At 39.0% G+C, this 15254-nt stretch overlaps 2 protein-coding genes across 4 annotated transcripts; both read right to left on the reverse strand.

The window, feature by feature from the left end:
- Window positions 1-2220: 2220 nt before the first annotated feature.
- LOC129239508 (uncharacterized) lies at window positions 2221-3410 on the reverse strand. The gene is made up of 6 exons (XM_054875028.1): window positions 3170-3410; window positions 3045-3107; window positions 2949-2981; window positions 2715-2884; window positions 2495-2645; window positions 2221-2330 (listed from the first exon to the last, which is right to left on the reverse strand). Exons 1-6 carry the CDS (start codon window positions 3213-3215, stop codon window positions 2221-2223), a joined length of 573 nt encoding a protein of 190 aa, XP_054731003.1. The 5' UTR covers window positions 3216-3410.
- Window positions 3411-7660: 4250 nt separating this feature from the next.
- On the reverse strand, window positions 7661-9750 carry LOC129239412 (uncharacterized). Of its 3 annotated transcripts, XR_008581840.1 has the most exons (4): window positions 9271-9750; window positions 9044-9121; window positions 8749-8980; window positions 8223-8330 (listed from the first exon to the last, which is right to left on the reverse strand). XR_008581840.1 is itself a non-coding variant. In XM_054874877.1 (3 exons), exons 1-3 carry the CDS (start codon window positions 9639-9641, stop codon window positions 8298-8300), a joined length of 636 nt encoding a protein of 211 aa, XP_054730852.1. In that variant the 5' UTR covers window positions 9642-9750; the 3' UTR covers window positions 8223-8297. The 3 variants fall into 3 exon arrangements, 2 of the variants coding, with proteins under 2 accessions (XP_054730851.1, XP_054730852.1); XM_054874877.1 differs by lacking the exon at window positions 9044-9121; XM_054874876.1 differs by lacking the exons at window positions 8749-8980; window positions 9044-9121 and having other exon boundaries at window positions 7661-8330.
- Between the last annotated feature and the right edge of the window lie 5504 nt (window positions 9751-15254).

Consider the following 15254-nt stretch of genomic DNA (forward strand, 5'->3'; position numbering starts at 1 on the left):
AAAAATTCCATTCAAGTCGAAACTCGCGTACTTCGAAAAACCGGTTCGAGTTTTTTGCCATTTCCTTTTTAATTTTATTATTTTTTTATTTTGTCTTAGTTGTTGTTTCGACTGCACGTTGTTTTTGTTGTTGTGTAAGCTAGGTACTCGTCGTGCTTATTTCAACTCTGTGCAAAATGAAAAGAAAATAAAATGCAAACAAAATGAAAAGAAAAAGCAAAAACAAAGAAGTATGGAAAGTGTTGTATATGGGTGTAAATACAGCCATATGTATGTGTGTGCGTTAGTATGTATTGTATGTAAAAATATGTACGTACATATTTAAATAATTTGTTTCTGCCTGGGTGCGTGTGCATGTAAGTTCGTGTGCTAAAAACTCGAAAATATCAACAAAATCAAAATAAAAACATAAAATTATATTTTAGAAGCAAAGAAACAATTAAACGAATATTTGAAATTACAAACGGGTTGAGAATAAAGATGTGTATGTATATATACATATGTATGTACATACATACATACATACACTTGTATATGACAAATTAAGGTGGACCGCATTTCTGCTGGGGCGATCGTATGGCAGAGGAAAATTAAACTGATCCTGCTGGGCATTAAGCAAGGCGCATTCAGTAAAGGTGATGGTACTAGACCACCAACAACAACGTTTTGTAATATTCGAAATTTATCGACAGACGGGAGATTTAAAAATGCAGGAGGATTTTTCAAAGTGTTGTGCACTTCATTCTCGACTAGCGTGAATTCTGTTATACCGCGGCAACTTGTTGTAAAATCATCACAAGATTGCTACTCGAGCATCTAATTCAAAACTTTCTCTTTCTCTCAAAACTCAATTAAAGTAAAAGACTTCTTGTACGGCAGCGGGCAGATATACCGTAGGTTTCACCCTTGCAGACACCTGCTTGAGCCAGAGCCGCCTCCCAGGGACGTCAGAAGACACCGGCGTAGTGTAGGCCGACGAGATCCAGGACAAAGCAAACAGAGACCTACTGAACCGGACAGTGTTTAGACAGACATTAAACGACATTCACCGGGGGACTGTTACCACCTTCATAAGCTCCCGTCCAGTGAATGCCGTAAGTCCGTCCAATGAATGCGGGAGTCCAACCACCACCCATTGCAGATGAAGAGCTCCAGCTTCCCCGTGAGACTCGCGTAACACTGACACAATTACGTTCTGGATATTGTAGCAGGTTAAACTCCTGCTTATCCAGAATTGACCCCGACATACCAAACTTATAGCGGGCATGTGAAGGCACCCCGAACGACACTAACCACCTTTTCACATGCCCTTTAAAACCCACTCATCCAACACCCCTCTCCCTCTGGACCCAACCTGTCGAAACAGCATGTTTCCTGGGCCTACCTTTAGATGAGCCTGGCGAAGACGACCGATGATATACTCTACGCTGACGGGCTTCTCTTACTGCTACAACAACAACAACACAACAGCAACAACCAGGAAATGGGGGGATAATCGAAAAACAATGCCATGATTTGAGGCACGAGATTACGGCACGCCTGTACTAGAGCTCGGGAGTCTCTGATCCACAATGCACCCTCTTTTATAGCTATTAACTGAGTTTGAAAGGCATAGCAGTAGTCAGTTAACCGTGGGCTCAGATTCAGCTGTGCGTCGTATATGTACATCCTTTGTACGATATTTGACCGAGCTCCTCCTCCGGTATATGGTGTGCGTCCTGTTGTTGTTCTACAAGTGGAGGCACCTACAGCTTTATGCCCATGGTGAAAAGATTTTTACAGGTGCGGCTAATATAAAACCGTCAGCTCAATCTCAGCGAATTTGATAGAATCAGCTGATGGGCTGAGGTAGCAGGAGTTAGCAACCGGTTTGTTTACTAAAAAACTGAGACAGTGTAACGAAAAAAGATCTACACAACGCTCCGTTGAACGCTTTGTTGCTGTCTGACCCACGACTGATTGGACGAGTGTGTGAATACGTGTGAAATGAGCGGGCAGAATTCGGCTGCCGAGTACTCCTGTGATGTGGCAGCCCAAGTTGCTTGCACAATTTCGTTTTCCACCATAGTTAATGGCCAAACCTTTTATATGGCAGATTTTTTTATAAGAAACTTTTTTATAGTAGAAAAATACTCAGCAATTTGCCAACGCACAATTCTATTGTACAAAAAAAACTTTTAATTAAATAAATTTAAATTTTGTTTATTTTTCTTTCCTATACTACTTGTTTTTGAAAGCAAGATTTCTAAAATGTCTTTTCTTTTGGAGTTTAATAGCTTCGCGTAGCTGCGATTCGGCAGATCCTAAGGTGTCTGAAACTTCAATAGATTCTGAAATAAAATATTTATGCCGGGTTAGTAAAATAAATACAGTTTGGTGCAGAACATAAGCAACACAAATCCAATTTTTTAAATAAGAAAATTTAAAAAGTTGCATTAATTTAAAATGCATTTTGTTGCTTATATTTTGCACAACACTATTTGCATTTGCATACCCAGCAAAGCTCCATAAAATTTGTTAAAACTCTTCAACGACTTTTTTCCTTGCACTCCATCCACATTGAACTCCATCGCTAGTTGGTCCGTTAGAATGCAGTTCATAGATTTAAGTACACCTGGCTGCAAAATTATTCTCATTGTTTTAATCTGTAATTCAAATAACAAATGAAAAATAATACGTGCAAAGGCACAAATACGTCTGAATTTACAACTCACATAGGAGTTCCTATTGTTGTCATTTATTTCCGCATTTAATTTGACTAACTCCTGCTCGGAATTAATAGGGAAATTAATGTGCAGTGGCAGCTCTTCTGCTTGCTGGCGCTGAATTTGGCGAATTACGACTTTCTGCTTATCGAGCGCCTGCTCTACAGCTATTAGCTGTGCTAAAATAAAAAAAAAATATTATTTGCACTTATGCATATGTTGTTGTAAAGCTGATGTTATCACCCCGCAAAATAGAATGTTCTTCTTGGAATGTTTCTGAAAGGACATTGATTATGAAAAGTCTGTATACTACGTACTGTTTTGATTCACAATACTCACTCGTCATCTCCTCAAATTTTTGAGCCGCAAACGAAAAAATTTCTTCTTTGTTGAGAGAGGCGTCTGGAGTAATACGATTTTAATTTGAGTAAAAGTTAATCAAATTTAAAAAACAAAACATCTACCTTTGAACGGCAGTCGCTGAATTTTTGGTGGATCTGGTGGTGGCATATTTTATTATATATTAATTACCAAAATATTTGCTCAAGTTACTGCTTCACTGTTTACCACAGAAGAGAAAAATTTGCAAACGACAAAGCGCGACAAAAAAACCAGCGTCAATTTTTTAGCTCTTTTTCGCCCGCAAAAAATTTTCAAATACGATGTGCCTGCAAGCTCGATCACACCGCACTGGTCGTCGCGTACTGGTTTCACTGTTTGCGAAGTTGTTTCTCCTTGCCTTCCATTCGTCTGCTGTCTTTCGTATGTCAAATGGAGAGAGAGCGATGGGTCCCCAGGACGTATTTTACTATCTACACGGAATGCTGCGGTGGCGATTCACCCCAGCACTTGCAAAGTTCTATTTACGAAAAGGCAATCGTCACATCACTTGTTGTTAGAGGGGGGTTGTAAATATACTTAGAATATACATATACTGTCAGCGTAAAAAGTAAGTGTACAGTGTATATTGACATTTTGTTATTCGTGATTTTTCTTTAGTTTCAATGCTACGACAAAATGCATATTATGCAAAGTTTCAAACATTGTAAAAAATTGATAAATTTTCAAACTATATACTTAGTCAGAATTTTGTCGTCAGAAACTAACACTTTGGTAAGAAAAGTGATTTAAGCAAATTGACACAAAAAATATAAAGAAGATTTACTTACGCTCTTTGCGAAGAGGTTTCGCTTAAAAATGCCATATTTTCAGAGTATTTGTGTTTATACACTTCACTCGCAAACGAAATATTATACGAATACGAATTTTCACACATATTTCACGGCAATGCAATTTGTATGGATTTTGACTGTAATTTCACGTGAAACGCGAACTTGGTACTATGCTTTATTTTTGACAATTTTTTTCGCTGAGTTGTTGCGCATTTTCTCATTTAATATTGACAGCGTAAAGATGGATAGCAAAAACCGGGATGATGCGATTGCAATGTTTGTACTTATGCCTGCTTAAAAATAAAAAGGGAAAGAGCAAAAACAAAAGCAAAACGCAGAAAATAGATAAATGATTGGCTAATAGAAGAATGGGAAAGATACCACGAAAAGCTATTAAATTGTTTTGAATTGTCGAATTCTAGAAGTGATAAAAATTTTCTGCGCAGACGAAAAAATTGATGATGTGAAGAAAATGGTATTGGACCTAGACATATCGATTGGCTGGTGCCATTCGATTTTTTTCAATGATTTGGGCATGAGACGGATCGCCGCAAAATTTGTACCAAAACTGCTCAATTTCGACCAATAGCAGCATCGCATGAACATCGCTAATGAGATGTTGGACTTTATCCGCGACGACCCAAATTTGCTCCAGAGGGTCATAACTAGTGGCGAATCGTGGATTTATGGTTATGACGTGGAAACCAAAGCTCAATCATCGCAATGGAAGCTGCCGCACGAACCAAGACCGAAAAAAGCGCGCCAAGTTCAGTCGAATGTAAAAGTTTTACCTACCGTTTTCTTCGATTGCAGGGACGTTGTGCATCATGCGTTCTTGCCATAGGGTAAAACGGTCAATAAGAAATATTACCTGCAAGTTATGCGCAATTTGCGCGAAGCAATCCGACAGAAACGCCCGGATTTGTGGAAGAATAAAATTGGCTCTTGCTTCACGATAACGCCCCTGCTCACACATCGTTGCTTATGCACGACATTTTGGCCAAAAACAACACACTAATGATGCCACAGCCACCGTATTCCCCAGATCTGGCCCCCTGTGACTTTTTCTTGTTCCCGAAACTGAAGAGGGCCATGAAAGGACGACGCTACGCTACGATTGACGAGATAAAGACGGCATTGAAGGAGGAGCTGAACAAGATAAAAAAAAATATTTTTTGAAGTGCTTCGAAGATTGGAAAAAACGTTGGCACAAGTGCATAATATCTCATGGGGATTACTTTGAAGGGGACAAAATACATAGATATTAATGAATACATAAATAATTCTTGAAAAAACACAAAATTCGCGATACTTTTTGAATACACCTCTTATAATTACATTCTCGAATTGGCAACGCATGCAATTTAAAAAAAAAATTATATTGTTGCCAAGAATGATAGAAACAAGATTGCGCCCATCAGTGAGTGCGTGCCATCACACTGGCCTAGTTGTATAGTGTTGCCAACCCTTTGCTCTGCGCAATTTTATACCCAAAATGCGCAAATGTACAGGGTTTGATTGAAACGTAATGAGCATTCCCGCGCGGAGCGTCTGCCAAGCGATCAACCGAATCGGCTGGCGCGGGAAAATGATCGTTGGACCTTCCCCTTCCACTAGAAACCGGTCCCAGTTCGCCGGCAACAGCGGTGCAGTCAACATAGCTTCGGGCGTGAAAGCTGTTTTAAAAGTGTGTTAGGATTTTGCAGTGGCGAATATGCAGCTGATCATCTTTTTCGACTCTCGAGGCATCGTGCACAGGGAGTTTGTGTAAGGAGTTTGCAGGAAGCACTGTAAACGCGGCATTTTACAAAGAAGTGCTCTTTCGGTTGAAAAACCGGCCTCGTCAACAATTTGACCCTTCATTACGACAATGCGCCGGCGCACATCGCCTTCCTCTGCACCTCTGCATTGGCCAAGATGGGGGTTCCGGTGCTTCCCCCCCTCCCTACAGCCCAGACCTGTCCCCTCCGGACTTATTCTTGTTCCCGCGCCTGAAAAGAAAGCTGAAGGGGAGGCGTTTCGCCTCCATCGAAGCGATCCAAAAAACTGTGACAGCCGAATTGAACGCGATTCCGGGGGATGAGTTTAAAAACTGTTTCCTGCAGTGGAAGGACCGCTACCAGCGTCGTATTGATGCTCAAGGGTCCTATTTTGAGGAATATTAGTTGTATAAGCCAAAAGGTTTAATAAAACTGCTTAAAAAAGAAGGCTCATTACTTTTCAATCAAACCCTGTATCACGTTCGATGTAAAGTTCTGGTAACATTGTCAAAAGCATCACGTTCGAAATGTAAAAAATTCGGCAAATGTGACGCGCGAATACAAATAAATAGGCATCAAAAATTTTTTGTTTGCCGAATATAAGAAAAGTATCAGTTGAGCAATTGCAACAGTGTTGCAAATTGTCATCAGTGCAGCAGTATTGCCGCTTTTATTACGTGCCTCGAACAAGCCCTGTATTTCATATCACCACATTTATTAAAAAAAAAAACGCACACGGTAAATTTGCCACGCGTACAAAGCGCTTTAAGTAATTCCATAAAAATTTGGTGTTTTCTTTACAAAGAATTTATGGATTTCTTTTTCCCGCAAACTAATATTTCACCCCAGTCTTTCGACTTAGGAGTACAGGGTCCGGCACTCGAAGTGTAACCAATTAAAAAGGCCATACATTTAATTTGGAAAATTTCTTTTATTCAAGTCAAAGTAAAAAATGTGTGAAAATAATACAAAATTAAGAATTAATTTACTTTTGCTCATATGACCACCTTTCCAAATGGCCCAAAAGGAATAATCCATCAGATTCGCGTCTGGTGAATTTGAGAGCCATTGTGTGGACGTTATGAAGTTGGGAACGTTGTTTTTTAGCCATTCTTGGTTCATTCGAGCTTTGTGAGACGGTGCCGAGTCCTGTTGAAACGTTCATGGTCTGCCACCGAAATGTTTGTCTGCCCACGGCTTCAAAGCAATCTTCAGGATACTTTCCCAATAATATAATATTTCGCATTTTTCTTGACGCCAGGCTCGATGAACACGATTAAAGAGCGCCCATCTGCGGTTACAACGGCCAAAACCATTACCTGTGGCGGCTGCTGACTCCTGGTGGCCAATCGATGACTCAAATTCTCGTATGAACGGTCGGTCAAATAAACCCTACCGTTTTGGGAGTTTACGAATTCCTCAATTTGAAAAATTTTCTCGTCAGCTAACAAAATGTTTCGAAATTGACCGCTTTCGCTCTGTCAAGTTTGACTTGTTGCTGCTTTGGTGTGAGATCATGTGCCTTTTGGATCTTATAAGGTTTGACTTTGAGATCATTTCTCAGTATGCGGCGGATGCTACGGTCAACTATTATCAGATCTTTCGCCATTTGATTAGCACTTCATCGGGGATTTCGTTCAAGTCGCTTCTTCACTTTTTGAACCATTTCACGTGACGTTGTAGTCTTTTGATGAACATCTCCATGACGTTTCGCAATGCTACCAGTATTATTGTGGTCCGATAAACAAAAACTTTATTTATTTTAAGGTGCTCGATCTCACGAACAATCGCTGGTTGTGATCTTTCAGACAAATGTAATGCAATCATACTATTACGTTTGATTACTGATTTTCTTTGTTCGCGTTTACTCTCAGCAAAATGCTTCCACACGCTTGTAAACAATACTCTGGACTGTCATTTAGCCAACTAACAGACAACTAACATCAACTGCGCAAGCGGTCTGAAGTTGGTTACACTTCAAGTGCCAGACCCTGTAGTAGAAACATGTTCAGCAATTATATCTGCACTAACGCCATTTATTCAGATAAGTAAACTAACAGTGTACCTACTTCAATCAATATCTATGTGTGCAGTATATAGTACAATCAAGGACAAATAATAAACATTAAATCAACGAAAGAAGAGTAGCCTAAACTGGTCAAAATATCGCTTACATATTTTCTTGAAATTCATTTAGCAATGTGCAAAGCTGACATTTTGAGATTATTTTGTTTTTTGTTTTTGGTTTTTGGTTTTTCTTTTCTAATTTTTATATATTTTTTAAGTCTGTGAAAATTAGTGACATTCATTTGAACTAAACAATTTCGGCAAATAATTTTCCTTTTTCCATTCTTAATATTTTGCTGCGGTTATGGTGAAGAAATTACAGTGAATTCTGGCTAGAATAAGAGCTCGAACTGTAAAAAGGGCGTGGATCTTCCGTTAAATGATTTTGTTCTATTTTCACGAGACTGTTGTAAGTAAGAAGACCCAGCTGGCCTTTAAGCAGTGCATCATCAATAATGCGTTTTGCAAACAATTTTTGATCTTCGTCTAGTTTGCGATATTGCACTGCCCACCCATCTGCAAAAATGACAGCTTCGTCTCTCATCGACTGATCGTCAGATTTCTCTAAATGTCTCACTGCTCGCTCCGAAAATTCATCTGCTTTCCTTTTTCTTGGACGTGTTGGGCTGTGTTAAGTAGAAAATAGAGTGACAAATTTACATATAATTATGTATGTATGTGTGTATATATCTTCATATTATTGAACACTTTTTTAAGTTTATTAAATCAATTGAAAATGTTTATTTTAAGCTGTCCCCAAACGGCGCATTTGTTGCAGTTGGATGAAAATCCATCGTGATTTGCAAAGTGCGGCCACAAATCCCAAGTAAATGAAAATTTTTAATCCCAGGTAAAGGAAAATTTTCAATTACTTAGGATTTGTGACGCTTTTGTGGTTTTTTAATTTTTTTACTGAACCTCGTTGAGATGAGAGTAAGCAGAATAATGACAAGTTTTAATACATAAAAAAATTTTATACTCTGGATCACTCATTTCCATATTCTCTATCATCTTAATATATTGCAACCATTCTTTCATCCAAACCTGTTTTCCTTTTTTTCGTTTTTTTTCTTGATCCAATGTAAATAACTGCAAGCTCAATCGTGTCATCCGCTTTTTTGTTTCCCATGTTAACAGTACGACGATCGCAGCGAAATGATGCTTTATGGATTTGTGTACAGTGTGTGTGCTACGGACTAGGCACAAATCGCTGGGAATTGTGTCCAGCTTTATCGGTGCCAAGAAATGCCCAAGAGAGGAAGAAAGCTGCAAGCGACTTTGAAAAAAAAAATTAAATTTTAATAACAAAGGAACAGCACATTTCAGCTGAGAAAAGTACCGGGAAATTATCACAGGGAAAACAACGTTGAAAATAACAGCTTCGCAGACTTGCAGTCAACAAAGTCTTTAAATGCACCTATTAACGCGAAAAATGCAAAGTCACATTTTGTAGTTTTTCCAACACAATTGGCGTATTGGGGTGGCAAAACGAATTCATATAGATGTTTATAAAAATTCGCTCATTTTGATTATCGAAATAAACGTTTTCCATTAACAAATATTTACCTTTTCATTATCGAAGATTTGTCAGAAGTAGCAGCTCCTTCGATTCGGTTCTTCTGGTGACGCAAAAAATCGAGGTGTTCAAAATACCATAACGATGGTACATAAATAGCATCTGCGCCAGCTCTAGATCTTTTCGTTTTTCTTATTTTTTGAAGTTCACGCCTGTGCGATGCACGCAGTGAAGCAATTTTCTTTTTGAGCTCGTCTATTGTGGCATGGGGATCACTTTTTCTATAAGTTTCTAAAATTCTATCCCATGCAAGGGTTTTTTCGATTTTGTTTTTATAGTTTTCATTTTTTATTTGCCATAATGCTGGCTCGTTTTTTAAGCACTCAATTAATTGCACTATTAGTTTCTGACTGAAGTTCATTCTTTCCGCCTATGTACACACTTCAAGCATCAACATTAACTGAGGCAGTTGTTTTTGTTTTCAATGCAATATTCGCGCACCACAAGCGACGAACATGTTCGCGAACCGCTTGCCGAAAATCAACTGTTTTTGATATCCACGGACGGCGAACATGCAGCGGAGCGCGAACATACAGTCGAAGGCGAACATGCAGCAGATGCGAACATGCAGCAGATGCGAACATGCAGCAGATGCGAACATGCAGCGGAGCGCGAACTTATGGCCTCTGGTGACGCTCCAGCATGCTTGTCCAGCAGGCTTATATGTGTGCGTGTCGGGTGACACTCGTACTTGCTTCGTGTCACACATACTTGTTGTCGGCTTTTGCATGATGAAAATCAAATATTTTAGATATTAGCGTCAAGCACCCGACACGCACACATATAAGCCTGCTGGACAAGCATGCTGGAGCGTTACCAGAGGCCAATACAGCCGAAGGCGAACATGCAGCAGATGCGAACATGCAGTGGAGCTCGAGCATGCTCTGGAGCATGTTCGTTGCCTGTAGCCTATTTGCGCATACACATATGTGTGTGTTTGTGAGCGCTGCATCAGCCCTGCAGGGAATGCAGACATTCTAGTTCACATAGACCCGATTTACACGAGGAGACATCTGGAAGGGAGACACTGGAAATTCTCTTTTGATGTTTCATTCGCGTTCACACGGGCAAAAATGTTTCCGCGACATTTTGACATTTAATACTTTAGCATCGTCTGGTTCGGATGTATTCTAGCACGCGCTTACATGTAAAGCAGAGAGCGTTCGACAACAGTTTCTTAAATATATGAATGAAAAATGCAAACTGGTTAAATAATAAATAATTTGTTGTTTTTTTTATTGAAATATATTTATAAATTCTTATACTTGAATAAAAAAAATTAAATTAAAAATACTTCATATGTAAATAATTAACTTAAAATTAACTTGAGTATCTAGAAATGCAGGGAAAAATTAGAAATCAACATAAACATGTCCCATAACTATTTTAAATTATACCTACTTTACTAGCAAAAATAATCGTGCATTTCCCAAGCAGCGTTCGGATGTTTGTCATCGTTGTTATCTTCCGTTTGATTGAAAACCAACACGTAACTTAGAACATTCTTCCACAAAAGGAGAAAACGAATGAAGCAACTGTCAAAAATTGCTTAAGATAAGAAATATGAATAAGAAGAGCAAAGCGTGTCGCCGAGTACGGGAGACAAAATCCCTTCTCTCTTCCCCGACCGTCCTTCACCACCGAACAAAATGTTTCCCTTCCAGATGTCTCCTCGTGTAAATCGGGTCATACAGCCATCCACCCGTGTGTCACTATCGCTTTGTGTCAAGGAGTAGAAGAACAGAGTCTTGCTGAAAGACGTATGTATGTGCAGTCAACGCGCACACTATCAATCCTCGATTTCACTGCTGCCTCTAGAACCTCGATATATGCAGCAGAATTCACTCGAAATCCTTCAAGTGTGACGGCATGACCTGTTCTTTGTTGCTCACAACACCTAAAACCCTAACAGTGGGCACTGTGTTCATGACAATAGATAACTCTGTAGGATTGGAGTCATCTGTCGTTTCTGCGGTTGGTATTGGGAAATCTTTTTTTCATCAGAAAAATCCCATAACATCTCAGTCCCTTCAGCCGTTTTAAGCGTATAACTCGCCGTTCTTCTTTTTGCTCCCACATAAACTCTCTTCCGCGCACAACGTAGGATTTACACCGGAGATCTTCATGCACAACTTGACGAATAAGGCGTCAGAAAAATGAAGCTCGCTGGCAAAGGTCCTCGCCAATGATCGCTTGCACGTGTTGAATTCTATAGATCGGACAGTGTCAAAATGTTCCTCTATCTTTTTTGAGTTTTGCAACAGATTCTGCATGAACGATTCCGAATGAACGGGCGCACTTAAGAAAATGAGAGATTTATAAATTGATGTGATTTGCGCATATAGCGATGATAACCGCACGCCTCTTCACTTCTTGAGTTAAGTTGTAGTGCTCCTTGTCTTAGCTCAAAAAGAGCAAAACGAAAAATGATGGTTTCGGGAAGTTATAGCCATATTTATGCATGTCGTCAAATACCGTATGCACTCTGTACATTTAATTCATTACGACAACTAAAAATTTTTTCGCAAACACCCGAAGCCATTTTATCATCATATACTGCTATCAGGTTAATCAGATACCGATGAACCGGGAATGCAGTGAGGAGAAATATTTCAATAAATAAAAAAACAGTTTTCGCAGAAAATTCCTCGCAACAACAGGGAATATAAAATATAAATCCGAAATCTAACTAGCATTAATTTTATTTATGTTCCTAAAGTGAACTATTTTATTGGTTGCTTAAACGCCGATTATGAGCAACCAATAGCGCCGATTTTTATTTAAGGATTTGTTTTAATTTTTTTAGTATTTACAGTCATTTGATTTGTAGTATATTTTTTAATGCTCAATTAATTACAGTATCTGAAACTTTCATTTCATCATCATAATTCCTTCGTCTCCGTTGTGGAACATAGGGCCAAAGCAAAATTTTTCCATTTTGTGCGATTCCCGGATATATTTTTCACTTGCTACCAGGTCATTGTTTTGCCCACGGCTTTATATTCCTCTTCGATGCAAAGTCGCCAAGAGCCCCTAGGTCTGCCTCTTCTGCACTGTCCTTGGGGGTTCCAGTCCAGCGCTTGTCTGCTGATTTCAGTGCCACCTTTCCGTAGGGTATGGCCAAGCCGTCTCCGTGTGGAGTTTCTAGTCTCCCATCAGTCGCATCCTCGGGTGGCGGATAGCAGAAAGCTCGGCAGATATGCAGGGCAGGTGGGAAATAAAATACCACTCGCGGACCAAAACCAGAAACTAAGCAGCATCTGCCTTATATTAAGCGGCTGAAACCAGCGTCTGACTCATAACGAGCGGCTGGCAACAAATACCTGATCCCGCAAGCTAAATTCAAGGTGGCAATCACATCGCGAGGATAGGAGCCTTAGGTTAATAACCTACTATCCCCGAAATGAAACTTTCATTTAGTTTTAAGAAAAAAAAATTCTGTATCCACTTTAAATATGAAATAAAATATTTTAAAATGATGGAACGAAAGGGAATGATTGTTTTTATTTTTTTATTTTAACTGGTCTAAATTTGCATATTTTAGAAACAAATTGGACTAGAATTATTTCTTTTTTCAGCTAGCATAAACTGATATGTTGCTGGTGCATGGCCGAACAATTGACATTTCGTAAGACACGGCCGTGTTAAAAATACCACTTGCTGGCATAAAAACAAGATAGAAGCTGAATTGTTTGGTCAATTTTTCCCTGCAGAGAGTGTTTTTGCTGCAGCTCTGGCGGTAGTTTGAACTTTGCTTACGTTCATCGCAGCAGCGCAGCAGCCTCGGATGGCTGTTCTTTTAATGCTGTCATTGTTGTTGTTCTTTTTTTATGTACAAATGTACGTATTCTCCTTGTTGTTGTTGTTTCTTTTTGTATTCAAAAAACGCTTAATTTAATTTTAGCGACCTCACTCGTTTATACCTTCGTGCCAACTCATTTCGCCTTCGTCCTTCCTATATCCCAGTAATCCCTCCCTTAGAGAAGCGCAGCAGATTGACCAGCCGACCCATCGCATTCACCTCGTAATTCTCTCTGACATCAATGCAAATGCAATAAAAAGGAGATGCTGAGCCACCATCTCACTCGAACTGCCCAACTCAGCGTAGATATTTTCAATTTTTTCATTGCAGTTTCGTGCAGGCGTGTGTTCTTCTTTTGTAGGTATGTGTGTATTCCTAGACAGCTGCCACTCTTAGGGCATATAAATATAATGCGTAGCTGAGCCTCGCTCTTCACTGCTTGAGCAGAATTGTTTTTTTAGTCTCCAAACTGCTCTGACTTTTTTCAATAAAATTTATCGCTCTTATTTGGTAAGGAAGTGGAGATCTCTTAGGGAAGAGTTAAAGAAATGTTTAAAGAGATTTTGGTTTCTTCAGCTTGAGTTTTCACTAAATTGTTTCTAACTTCCTTCGCTAAATTTGTTTCTAACTTCCTTAGTTCATGCGTTGGAACAGCTTGGATTCTTTGCTTTGATATAAAGCTCAGAAGATTGCATTTGCATTTCGGTCTGCTTTCAGCGTTTACTCGACCAGAAATATTTTTGGCACATTTTGTATAAGAGTTCTCCTCTATGCCGCAATAATCTAGGGCCCAGCCTACTTGCAGACGAAATGACTTACCCCTGGTGCTAAAAGCTTAACTTAACAAGAATAAACTCGTAGTTGGGCTAAAATATTTTGTTAGAAGTCAGAAGATACACCATCTTTTATAATTCGTGCGGAAAAACGTATCTGGTTTTTTTTGCAACTCGATTTTTAGAAGTAACTTCCTCCTAAGAGAAACTGCGCTTGTATGGGTGCGCATATATTGTATATAAAACTTTTTTTATTTGATAAGTCTGCCCGTCTATTGCAGTATACATTTATATATTTGTATGTATGCAAGTGAGGTTAGTATCTATAAATGCCTGTGCATTTCAAAATTCCAATCCGAGTTCACTGGTAGTCAGTTAGCGAGGCAGATGCAGCCCCAAACGGAGTGAATGCGATGACAATATACCGAGAATACACAAAATACCAAATGGGGTACAGTTTTCATGCGTTCTTAAATACTGCGTACATACAAATATATGATATTAGTATACATACCTACATACAGTGGTGCATATTCGATATACGCACTTGATTTATATCAGAGTTTATTAAATTAAAACGAAAATCTTTTGCATTTGGCAACTTTCAATACATAAAATTTATGTATTAATGCAAAGGTTCGTATTTACAATAAAATTCTTATTGTTGTTGGTATTGTCGGAATAGTGAGTGCACTTATCATTACTGTTGTTGTTATTGTTATGGTAAGAAGGCACTTTTCAATAGTGTTGTTGTTATTGTTATGGTAATGAAGGCATTTTTCATTATTGCACGAATGTTAGAATACCAGATCGCACCATCCCTACGCACAGAAATAAAACAAACGAATAGAAGAGGAAGCATAAGCGAAGGGAAGTGGAAATCAAGAAAAAACTGCATTTGAAGGCTTTATCGGTCGTGCTTTCATTTTTTATTACCCAAAAATTAACTTGGCTATTTACAACAAAATTTTAGCAGACGCTCTTATTACCTTTAGGCAAGAAAAATGGGCGCCCTCCAGCAGGACAATGTAGCAGGCTTCCAATCCCGAGAGCTCTCTCTTATGCAATGGCCAACAGGTCATACTAATTTGAATCTTTTGAGTCTGTTTATGTGATTTGCAATTATTTCTGTGGCAAGATGCTTTGAATGCGATTGGAGTCGAGTGTTGTGTGATGTCGCATATTTTTTTATTTCTTCAATTATTGTGGACACTTTGAGATCACGATGAATTTGTGCATTTGATGAATATTAAGGGGCGTTTGAGATCATTCTGAGGAATCGGTTTCAAGATAGCTGAGTAAAGTGAGAGCTTGAATTTGAAATTTGAAAAGGTGGAGCCAAGGGGGGCCAGGAAATTTGGTGGCTCCTAAAATACTCAGGCTGAAAAGCCCATTGTAT

The sequence above is a fragment of the Anastrepha obliqua genome, chromosome 2 (genome assembly GCF_027943255.1).
Source record: "Anastrepha obliqua isolate idAnaObli1 chromosome 2, idAnaObli1_1.0, whole genome shotgun sequence".
Taxonomy (NCBI): Eukaryota; Metazoa; Arthropoda; class Insecta; order Diptera; family Tephritidae; genus Anastrepha; species Anastrepha obliqua.

Bases quoted from the DNA above. Each gene is read 5' to 3' on its own strand.
- LOC129239508 (XM_054875028.1), bottom strand. From the start codon at position 3,215: ATGCCACCACCAGATCCACCAAAAATTCAGCGACTGCCGTTCAAAG. The intron at 3,108-3,169 runs GTAGATGTTTTG...GTATTACTCCAG, and splicing joins TCAGCGACTGCCGTTCAAAG to ACGCCTCTCTCAACAAAGAA. The intron at 2,331-2,494 runs GTATGCAAATGC...ATTTTATTTCAG, and splicing joins ATTTTATGGAGCTTTGCTGG to AATCTATTGAAGTTTCAGAC.
- LOC129239412 (XM_054874876.1), bottom strand. From the start codon at position 9,641: ATGAACTTCAGTCAGAAACTAATAGTGCAATTAATTGAGTGCTTAAAA. The intron at 8,331-9,270 runs GTAAATATTTGT...TACTTAACACAG, and splicing joins AAATCTTCGATAATGAAAAG to CCCAACACGTCCAAGAAAAA.